A 12,146-nucleotide genomic window follows, 5' to 3' on the forward strand; every position below is an offset into this window, starting at 1 on the left:
GTCATGTGATCACTGGATCCTTCAGCTGAAAGATGAAGCATGAACTCTATCCAGAGCTTCATCACGTCTCCTTTCACTTTCTAAAAAGGTAAGTACTTTTCATTTCTACGGCAGTTTTTGTAAACCTCAACCACTATATTTAATGATGCTCAAAAATGGAAGCAGATTATGAAAGTATCTTGATTTAAATCTCCTTTAGGCTCATAAAAATATAATTTTATAACCTTCGCTCTAATTAGAGTGTTCTGAAATAATTCTGCAAATTCTGAAATTAATTTATTCCTTCCTTTAATTAAATATTATTAGTTCCGATTGACTATTTCCTATATTTGAACTCATAACATGCACTAAACTGCATCAGTTTGTACATTTAACTGCAGATGGAAACACAAGTTTTCAGTTAACAGGTGCAACTTTATGATCAGATAAAATGTTGATGATGAAAACCCCACTGCAAGTAAAACATGTTTCATTATTTCTAAGCTGAAGACTTTGAAAAGTTTTTTTTTAATTAAATGAGGCCTATATGGAATCTTAGGTAAAAAGTTTGGTGCTGCACAATAAATTGATTTTTAATTCAAATGTAATTGAAAATATTGGAGGACATGAGAAGACAGAAAATAGCTGAGAACTAATGACACTTAGCTAATTGTGAATTGAAAAGTGACCATGTTTGCATGCACATAATTTGCACATTATAGCAAACAGGTTGCAACCATAACGATAATATGACCCAATTCTGATTAATATTAGAAAATTCTCATGCATGCTCACGCAGTCAGTATCTGTTTAATTAATGCAACAACTTTTCTGTATAACAAAAATGGCTCTCGCCCATATATATCTAAGACTGTACGTGCAAGATTCCCCTGACATAACTTTTGCGATCAGTTACAGATGGATGTGGCAGGTATTTATCTAAAGATTTTATATGCATTGTATAATTTTAATTTACTGGTTTGATATGGAGATTAGTAAGATGGCACCGCAAATCTTCTGTTCTCTGGACAAAAACCGGGCTACAAGTAAGCATCAACATAAGTAAACAGAAATATAAAATTCATATTCAGTTATACATACATGATTTATTCACATGTAAAGCACACAGAATTCTTAAAAAATAAAAGAATAGATTATCCAAAAATGAAAATATACTCTCCCTCAGGCCATCCAAGATGTAGATGGGTTTGTTTCTTCATCAGATTTGGAGAAATGTAGCATTGCATCACTTGCTCACCAATGGATCCTCTGCTGTGAATGGGTGCCGAACAGCTGATAAAAACATCACAATAATCCACACCACTCCAGTCCATCAATTAACATCTTGTAAAGTGAAAAGCTGTGTATTTGTAAGACACCCCCCAAAAAAATCCATCAATAAGATGCTTTAATTGTAAACCGCTGCTTCTGGCTAAAATAGGAGTCCATAATCCATTATAACACTTCAAACAGTTGAAAACATCCATCACCTGTTCTCCTCTCACATCAAAATCCACCAACATATTTGTTTAGAGCTGTTTTTGTTAATAGTAAATAGTGCTTGATCTGTGCATGTTTATCTCCTGATTCAGGCGAGACAACTTTCTCGCTAAAGAAAGCTATATTTTGGATTATGGTATTTTAGACGGAAGTGATGGGTCTAATGATGGATTTGTTTCTTACAAACACAGCCTTTTACTTTACAAGACGTTAACTGATGGACTGAAGTGGTGTGGATTACTTGTGGATTATTGTGATGTTTTTATCAGCTGTTTGGACTCTCATTCTGACGGCACCCATTTACTGCAGAGCATCCATTGGAGAGCAAGTGATGTAATTCCTCTAAATCTGTTCCCATGAAGAAACAAACTCATCTACATCTTGGATGGCCTGAGTACATTTCAGCAAATTTTCATTTTTGGGAGAGCTATTCCTTTAAAAGAGACTACGAGTTCATATCGCACCATTATTCACTATGAAACTGTTGATGGCAGCAAATCTCTGCCAGCATGCGTTCACCACAGCACACATTCACAGAAACATGACCTTTCTCATCATGTCTGAAAGGAGAATTGTGGCCACGCTGACAATACGTGCTAAAACAAGAATAAGACAACCATAATTTACATTTACATTTGATTAGATTCAAAGATGCACATTGCATCTATAACCATGTATAATAACAATGCCACTAGGGACCAGTGAATCTGACAGTACCAGTTCTAAGGCAGATTTCCATGCAAAATGTAATACTGAAAACGCTCTTTTTATCCTCCAGCAGTTTACAGACAAATAATAGCAGGTTGAGAAAATAGCTTGTGGTTAAACCCCGGAAGTCTCTCGGCTTAAAGAGAAAGATGACATTTCCTGAACTTCCTTGAACCATCTCAGGCCTTTAGACACTTGCCGTAGCTATAAGAGGACACTGGCATAATTCCTTAGTCAGCAGTATGAACTGAACTTACTTCCTATTTCTGATGTGCCTTTGAGTTATTGTTTTTTATCTGCAGTGCAGTTGGACTGGTCTATGTTTGTTATGATATTCAGAGCGTCTTATATAGTATTCAGTGCATCTTGATGGGTCAATTTGAGAGGGCGGCCTTTACTAAAAAAGTGCATTACAGACATAAAGAAACAAGGAAGGTAAGCATTAGTATTTGTCTTTTTCACACTTTTTTTAATCACTAAAATACATGCAACATGTGCATCTTCTAAAGATGTCAAGACCATTTTAAAAACAGATAACAAACTGAATAAAAAAGCAATACTGTCAGTCCATATGATCTTGCATGCATTGACCTCAGTGGGGTTGCGGATTGGTGTTGCAAGCTTTGATTGCGTTATATGTACAGATATGGTTTAAAGCACTCAACCATTGCACAGACTGACATGGTAATGAGTCTGTTGAGCCATATATGTAAGCTGCAGTTTCTAAAAATGGTTGTAACTGAAAACACACATCACATGTGTTTTTAATAGCCGACTGTACTGATATGAGCACTAGATAAGCTGGGTTTACCTCAAGAGTGGATAAAGCTCAGATTGCTCGTAATGAACCCGTTGAGATGCAACTCAACAAGTTACTCAACTAATGTTGAAATGAACAAATAACAGTCATATCTGGCATAAAAACATTATTTTTGACATTTCATTTGCGCCTGGGCGCGCACAAGAGTTGATGCAATGTAAATATCATGCAAACGCAGATTATTCCAATATGAAAAAGTATTTGATTCTATTAATAAAAACGCAGATGTCAGGATAAATGAGAAAAGGCATCTATAATTTCATGCTTAGAAACTTCAGGCAACAAAAACGGTCACTTTTGAGCTACAATAATAATTTGATACTGTCTTAGAATTATCATCATCGTGATAAATTCCAACAATCCACTACAACAATTTGACAGAGAACAAATTCCAACTGGATTTAAAACTAAAGACTAATTTTATACTTGTTGATATTAGTAAATCAACTGATGTAACTACTGTAACTGTGCCATAGTAAACGTGAGAGTAAACGAGATGCTGCTCCACTTTGGATAAAAGCCTCTGCTGAATAAATAAATGTAAATGTAATTGACTAACTCAAAGGTTGATTTGATTTTTTTTTTTTTTAACAGATGAGGGTTGAGTTGATTTTGTGCCTCAGTAGAGACTTTTTTCAAGAGAGTACAGATCTTTCAGTTGTGTTAGTTGCTACACATGCATCGCTTTTAAGTTTATTTCTAAAGGTCTAACAGTCGCCTTGTTCCACTCACTGGTCAGAGTCTGACGGCTTCACACACTCAGCAAACACTAAAGTGAAGATGGAAACTTTCGAAACCGCAAAGCACACTTGAGCCTTTGACACTGAGATGCTGTGTTAATCTGATTCAGAGAGTTGAACCATTGATCTGTCTGCAGACTTTCTTCAAACAACACACTCAACACTTGGCCTTTCTAAAGCACACATGGGTAAAAGTACATGCATTTCTACACATTTGTGCATATTGTTTTGTAAAACAAACCTCAGAAAGGTAATACATTAGAGGTGGAAAAAGTTTTTGCAAGTACATTTTTAATGCATTTAATCATCATAGTTTTCCTTTGAGATATATTATTATTTATGTGAACATGTTTCTGCATGTAAAAAGGATTTTTAGGACAGCAGCATCTTTCAAAAAGCTTAGATACAGATCAAACTGCCGTCCTATGCTCTAAGCAGACCATGTGACAGGAAGTGATAAGATGGTGTCTGAACTTCATATTCTAGATGTGAGAGGAAGCCTCAGACTGAGTCATGGTGTGAATTTACTGTCTCTGCTGTGGGTGGAAAAATAAGATATTATTAGTTTGCTAAAGAAAGATTCCTTTCTGTATGAAAAATGAAAAAATTTATCTTAGACACAATCTAGGCTTTGAGAAGTGTTTGAAAAAAATAAAATGGCAATAAACTGTGAACAAGTCAACAGGAAATACTACCATTTAAAAGTTTGGGGTCGGTAAGATTTTAAAAATGTTTTGAAAGAAGTCTCGTATGCTCACCAAGGCTGCATTTATTTGATCAAAAATACAGTTAAAAAAAGTAATATTGTGAAATATTATTGCAATTTAAAGAAGACATATTATGGCCCTTTTTACAATATGTAATATAAGTCTCTGGTGTCCCCAGAATGTGTCTGTGAAGTTTCAGCTCAAAATACCCCACAGATCATTTATTATATCATTTTAAAAATGCCTATTTTGAGTGGAAGCAGAAACACACTTGTTTTTCGTGCCTGACTCTTTAAATGCAAATGAGCTGCTGCTCCCCGCCCCCTTTTCCAGAATAGAGCTGTGCCATTATAGCTCATACCTGCTAAAAACATCTGTTTTGGTTCTGATTTTCATGTTTATCATGCTGAAATCATGCGTTTTAAACCATATGAGTTTAAACTTCAGATATACGGTTTTCTGAGTGCACACATCCGAAGCACACGGACAGAAAGCGGCTGTCACAGCATGTGAGTACTAAACTAAGTTCTCATTCACACACAAATTTAAGTTAAAAACATACGAGTTACAAAAAACAGTCGGTTATGTCTGTGAAGATAAACAGCTGGGAAATAAATTGCATGTTTATTTTAGATCTGTGTGGCAGCAGCAATATACAGTAAATAAATCAATAAATCCACTGCTCTGTTGTCTCCTCTGAGGCTGGGACTGTAAATAGTGTTCTGTGCTCGTCTGTGCAGCCAAAGACAGAACAGTTAGCGTGTTTTGCTCAAACCTTGGCCATGGCATTAGAGCTGGTACACCGGTGTCGCTTGCGAAATCAAAATGAAGGCGCTGTGGGTGTAAACTTACAGATTAAGGGGCGGTAATATTATAATGAGATCCCTTTGCCACGTCACCAAGGGAGCGAAATCAGGCGCTCGTTTTCTCAGACGCTTGCAGAAAAAGGCTTCCCTAAACAAAGTTACTGGGTTAATCTTTTTCACGTTTCCTTGGTTGGTAGATGCACAGGGGACCTGATTATAGCACTTAAAACCTGGAAAAATCAGATTTTCATGATATGTCACCTTTAAAATAAGTTTTCTATTGTAATTTACTGTAAAATGTAATTTATTTCTGTGATGCAAAGCTGAATTTTCAACATCATTACTCCAGTCTTCAGTGTCACATGATCTTCAGAAATCATTATAATATGCTGATTTGCTGCTCGAGAAACATTTCTGATTATTATCAGTTTTGAAAAAAGTTGTTTATTTATATTTATTATCAATGATTTAAATAGTCATGCTGCTTAATATTTCTGTGGAAACGGTGATATGTTTTTAGAATGAATAGAAAGTTCAAAAGAAGCATTTATTTGTAATAGAAAGCTTTTGTAACATTATAAATGTATTTGCTTTTGATTAATTTAATGCATCCTTGCTGAAAAAAAACATTAATTAAAAAAAAAAAAATCTTACTAACCTTAAACTTTTGAATGGCAGCATACATCGTAACACAGGTTCCTAGTCTTCTTGTGCATATAACAGGTTATTCTTAAAATGTTTGTCTTTCTAATTTTTAGCAAATATAACAACTTGCTCGGTCTTGTTTTATAGGAAAAAACAATTAAAGAAATCTGCTGAGAGCTGAATGTGTGAAGACAACAACTTGAGAGTCTGTGCAAATAACGAATGATGGAAAACGTTTGATGTCTTTCATAGTTACATTGAAACCAGCATGTAATCACGTCCCCTCAAACCATTAGTTTAACGGTACAGAAGTGGCACTTTAATCTTTCTAAAGATGACAGAAAACCTGTACGAGACGAATCAGTTCACCAACCACGCCAACGGGACCTATTTGTTCCAGCACAGCCCAAGCGCGTTGGGTGCACCTCACTATGGCGTACCAAATGTGAGCTCGATCCAGTCATCTCCAATGTCTCCGCGACTCAACCACGAGCAGATAACATCTCCTGGCACTCCAGGACATGAACTTTCTCCAATGCTTGAGATGCCAAACAGCGGCGGGACTTGGGAATATAACCAGTTTGGAAGGACATCATCATGGGGATCTTCTTCTCATGAAGAACTACCCGAAATCTACCCGTTTAACATCACGTTTCAAAACAACTTATCACTGACTTGCAAAGACAACGGCAGTGCTTCTCATCCTTACAGGTTGGACTCGTTCTCAAAGGCCTTCTCTACGAAAAACATGCAACTTCTATTTGGTGATAGTAACAGGACAGATGATAAGCACTCAGAAAATCACATTTCAGGGGTTTTGCACTTGCCTCAAAGTCTCCCAGAAGGATCAGACAGGCAACCTTTGGAGTCTCCGGTTTTTAACCCAATGGTCATTCAAGGTCAATGCGATCAGACCGGCTTCCATCCATCAGAAAGCCAAAACTCATTGCACGGCCTTTACCAAAACCACCAACAGTTTCACTATGGATCCCAGCAACACAAACAGAAAGTGAACAACATGGAGCAGGTAAACAGGAGTCTCCAAAAGCCACAGAGCTCCTGGCAGCATCAGCACGGCTATCAAAGTCACCCAATGCCATATCCGATGGCCTTGAATCAACAACAAAGAGGGATATTTGCACATAAAACTCACCTGGACTCTCATGAACCTGCTCAATCGCCAACCTGCGACCACTGTCAAGACTTTAAAGTCCCGGAGCAGCAGATCTTCCATTATCAAGACCAACAACATCTTCGATCGCTTTCCCAACCTGGCAATCCTTACCTCGTGCAAGATAATGTGCAATCAATCCCTGCAAAGCAAAACAACATGTTTAGCGATGGTCATCACTCGGCACCCAACACACCCGTTTTCTCGAGTCCCAAAGAAGACCAATCTGCTTTCAACTTTCCTCACCGAAGTGAAGACCTCTGCAGCCCACTTTACCAAAACAGGAGCTCAGGGGTCTGTAAAACTCTTCCACAGATGACTATGAGGGGGGATATTTTTCATCATCGCACCGCACATGCACCTCAGTGGTCACAGGTACTGTATTTTTTATTTGTATTAGTTCATTTTAGAGTCATTTGCATTTATGTTAAAGGTTTCTCATAAATACCTTGCAGACACCTTCACCAGATATTCAAGATGAGGCCATTTCACCTCATTTCAGGTTTGACTCTAACCTTACTTCTATCCATTTAGTCAAATCAAATCTATTTGTATAGAGCGTGTTCTAAATACACATTTCAAAGCAGCTTTACAGAAAACTGTGATGCTAATGTTTATAATACCAGTATATTAATGCCTTATAATCACATTTAGCAAATTAGAGCTGGGTGATAATAAAGTTCACATTTTGCGACGATTATAAACAATCAAGCAGATGATATTTGCTGTATAGAATGTATAGCCCTATGTGAGTATACAATATGTCTGCAAATAAAGTTAGACATGCTTATATATCCTACTTGGGTGTTACATTTAACTGTATAGTTACATTTTGTGACAAAATGCTGGATATAATAATATAAGGTTGGATCTACTTAAAGTAATTGTATAATTCATTATTAATTTATAATTCATTGATTATTCCCAGTTATTAATTTGTCATCTGGTGATATTGAGAATTATGAAACCTGAGGTTTTGTTATTCAATTGTTATTTGGTGTAGTGACAACCATTATTACTGTTTGGTCATGTGTATCACTGGATTATTGGTGTATGTTTAAAAATATATTATTTCAAAAATTCATTAGTGTTACTTGCTGCTCTTATAATTGCTGCTCTGTAATTTTTTGAGTTAAAATAGTTTCTACACCAATTGTTTTTCAGTGTAGAACATAAAATCTTTAGTTCCCTAGTGTGCAAACCAAAGGCAACTCTGGCAAGGAACAAAAAACTCAATGCTCCACTCATATTATTTATATTTAATATAGTATGTGGATTTGGATTTCTGTAGAGCAGAACCTGGGTTTTCGAGAGAGGACGGATCTCATGCAAAGATGAGATGCACCGTTTGTCACAGGGAGTTCAAAAGTCTCCCGGCTCTGAATGGTCACATGCGCTCACATGGAGGACTGCGGACACACCCCACACCCCTCAAAATGGTACGAACCATCATTTTGATCATCAGTGAGGTGGTTTGTGAAAAACTGCATGCTGATTTGCCCCATTGCTTCATATTTCTTTCTTTGTTTTAACAGAGAGACGGGCACATTCATCTGTCTGAAGCTGCTCAAAGCAACCCCATCCTCTTACCTGTGTCAGTACCTGTCAAGGACAACCAGACCCCAACCAAACTCACGCTCAGCCTTCTGTGCCACCAGAAAGATAATGAACAAAATGGTTTAATTAAGACTGGTGCACAGTCACCCCTCCCATCTCTACGAAACCACCCTTCCTGTGTGAGTTTCTGGCATTCATAGTTATTTTTAACAGCTCTTTAGAAAATTAAAAGCTTTAACATCAAGGTCTGAAACATCACTTCAGCATTCTGAGAATTTATAGACTGCTGATGCTCAAAGTGGTTTTTAAATGTAAACTTGATTCTTATGCCACCTTTTTGATTAAAAATTACAAGGGCACATGAACGTTGCAATAATGATGTGCACGGATAAATAATTTACAATTAACACGGCAATATTCCATTAAAATAAAAAAAGAACTGTAAATTGATTTCATCATGAAAAATAATGCAATGAGCACTTTAATATATCCTGCCCAGCTTTGTTTAAATTGGAAATGCATAAATAAAAGTAAGTAAAATGTGCTTCACAAATAATATCACAAGGTATTTGACTACTGCACACAGATTGCCCAATTTAATCATATTATTTGATCTATAAAACAAAATTATGTTTCTCTTCTAAACTCGATTTCTTTGCTTTCAGTTAATGTAATCCTCTAAAATGCACAAACCAGTAGGGCGCATGTAAACAAAGCAAACACTCAATAATGATTTTTGATGTTGACATAACTGAAACTGCACATTTTGCACGGGACGTAATGGGGAAGAGTAAAAATGCTGAAACTGAGTATTATTTTTTGTGTTTTTGAGCAAGATGGGAAACAGGAGAGACTTGATAGTGCTTAAAGTTCAATTATGTTGGGATTTAGAACCATTTCAATTACAATGGGTTACCATTGTGGTGAAGAATTTGAGCAGACTTAGCATTTAGCATGCTAAAATGTGCTACCTAATTTGGTCACTTCAAAATAACTTAATTTGATGATGTCTACAAATTACGCTTGTGTTTCTTAAAGGGATAGTTCACCCAAAAATGAAAATTATGTCATCATTTACTCACCCTCATGTTGTTCCAAACCGGTACGAGTTTGTTTCTTCTGTTGAACACAAAAGAAAATATTCTGAAGAATGTTGGTAACCTAACTGTTGATGGTAGCCATTGACATCAACACCAACAACATTGACATCATTGTTATATTGTTGCTCTTTTGTTAATTTTGACTGCTTTTATTGTCCTCATTTGTAAGTCGCTTTGGATAAAAGCGTCTGCTAAATGACTAAATAAAATAAATAAGCATCACCTTTTCTGTTCAACAGAAGAAAGAAACGCATACAGGTTTATGAAGTGTTGTTTTTAGGTTTAATTTTTGAGTGAACTATCCCTTAACTGCTTCATGTGGAATGGATGTGCATGATTAAATCATGTAAATATGACAGACTGGAATGATAACTGAACCTCACACCCCACATAACACATTCTAGATAAAGAGATCTGTCTCGGATGGAGAATGTGCACCAAAGGTGGTGAAAAAGAGGTACCGCCGCTGTCTGGTCCCATTGATGATTCCTCCGCCCAGCACCAGTCAGGAGTCCAGAGGCACCGTGCTCTTCCACAGTCAGCTCAGGACGGTGAGCAGCATGGGGGACGACGTGCCCTACACCCCTCTACCCATGCTCAGCCCTGTACGCCCGGGATCAGGCCTCTTCAGCGCCATCAATGGAAAAGGCAAGAGCGTCTTGGTCAAGTCTGCTGCAGATGGGGCTTGATAGTCTCACTTAATGCAGTCAAATTTACTGGCATGCTATCTAAAGATTTTACAACAATAGTGATGATTAAAGAGTTATTTTTACTTAATTATTTTAGATGCATTGTTACAGTAGCTGTATTTTTCTCATTATAATATGCATTATCCATGTTTGTCTATAACAGGTGATATGGATAACTGTGGTGAGACTTCACGAGAGAAAGAGATTAATGTAACACCGTAAGCATTTTGATGTTGTTTTATCTTTGTGTGTAAATTCAATGTCACTAGCAAAACATTTTCTCAAGAAAGTGTAACTGGTGCCTATGCAAAGTCGCCGGGTTGTGGTGTTGTGGGCTGTTGCCAGGCGTTGCTATGCAGTTGGTATGGTGTTGCTAGGTAGTTGATTATTGGCCAAAGTAAAAAAAAATGTCCCTTCTTAAGCCTCTGTCATATTGAGAAAAAAAAAAATGAAATGGAATAAAAATGTATATTTCGATGCTTTTGTGTTTGATCGCAAAACTTTCGTGTTCTCCCGAGAAAGTTTGCATTTGCTTGAAAAATGTTGTGTTCTCACAAAACTTTTACCAATTTTTTATTTATTTTTTTTTTGTGGGAGAAAGCAAAAGTTTTTCCAGCAAATGAAAAAGCATTGAAATACACTTTCCCTCCCATTTCATTTTTTTTTAAGTGAGTTTATTCACTCAGAAAAGTAATATCACACTTTCCCTCAATAAAACCACATGATCTGAGGTTTCATTTTCATTAGTGTTTCAAAACATAAAAACATTACACTCTTCACCTTCAATCTACACCAGCAAAACAATGTGTTACTGCAAATCATTTTACTGTCAAATGCTTACTTGATTTATGAAATAATTAAATAATGTCTGAATATAAAGTAAATTAATAATCAATAACTATATTTTATGTGTTCTTTGTAGTTGGATTAATGTTGCTTACTTGATTTATTAAACAATTAATCGTTCAAATATAAAATGAATTAATACTCAATAACTGTATTTTATATGTTCTTTACAGTCGGATTAACATTGGCGAGGAATTTCAAGCAAAGATCCCAGATATTAAGAGTCAAACCCTCACAGAGGAAGATACCCATAACGCTGTTCTTCTGTGGTTGCCCACCAAAGACCTGGATATCCCTGATAACCAGCAGAAAGGTAACTAAAATCACATTGAGTTAAGTGCAGCAACTAGGAGACGTGGGGTGATTTTACAAAAGGCATGATGCAAAGCAAAACAAATCATTCTAAAATCATTCTTCAGACAAGTAATTAATTTAACTGCACTGGAAATGTTTTATTTAAATTTTTTTAGAAAAATTATTGGAGTACATTTGGCAAAAAAAAAAAAGAAGCTATTTCAGTCTTTCTACTTCAAAATTTCATGTTTAATTCAATGTGTTACTTATGGAAGCCCGTTTCCGCCACTGAATAAAAAATAAAACAAGGTAATTGCGACTTTTTATCTCACAATTCTGACTTTTTTTCTCAGAATTGCGAGTTCATATCTAGCAATTCTGACTTTATAATTACTTACAAATTATATTTAATTACTTAAATATAATTATTTACAATTGCGAGTTATAAAGTCAAAATTGCGAGTTATAAAGTCAGAATTGCAAGATAAAAACTCGCAATTGCGAGTTATAAAGGCAAAATTGCAAGTTATAAAGTCAGTTGCGAGCTATAAAGTCAGAATTGCGAGTTATAAAGTCAGAATTGC

At 36.1% G+C, this 12,146-nt stretch overlaps 1 protein-coding gene across 1 annotated transcript; it reads left to right on the forward strand.

Annotated features, from left to right (window-relative positions):
* On the forward strand, positions 1-10,422 carry LOC107692941 (transcriptional-regulating factor 1-like). Its single transcript, XM_016492152.1, has 6 exons — positions 1-88; positions 6,053-7,451; positions 7,532-7,578; positions 8,368-8,515; positions 8,612-8,812; positions 10,138-10,422. The coding sequence occupies exons 2-6, from the start codon at positions 6,240-6,242 to the stop codon at positions 10,420-10,422; spliced, it is 1,893 nt and encodes a 630-aa protein (XP_016347638.1). The 5' UTR covers positions 1-88; positions 6,053-6,239.
* Positions 10,423-12,146: the final 1,724 nt, after the last annotated feature.

This window comes from Sinocyclocheilus anshuiensis, unplaced genomic scaffold, assembly GCF_001515605.1.
Source record: "Sinocyclocheilus anshuiensis isolate Anshui unplaced genomic scaffold, SAMN03320099.WGS_v1.1 scaffold261, whole genome shotgun sequence".
In the NCBI taxonomy this organism is placed as follows: Eukaryota; Metazoa; Chordata; class Actinopteri; order Cypriniformes; family Cyprinidae; genus Sinocyclocheilus; species Sinocyclocheilus anshuiensis.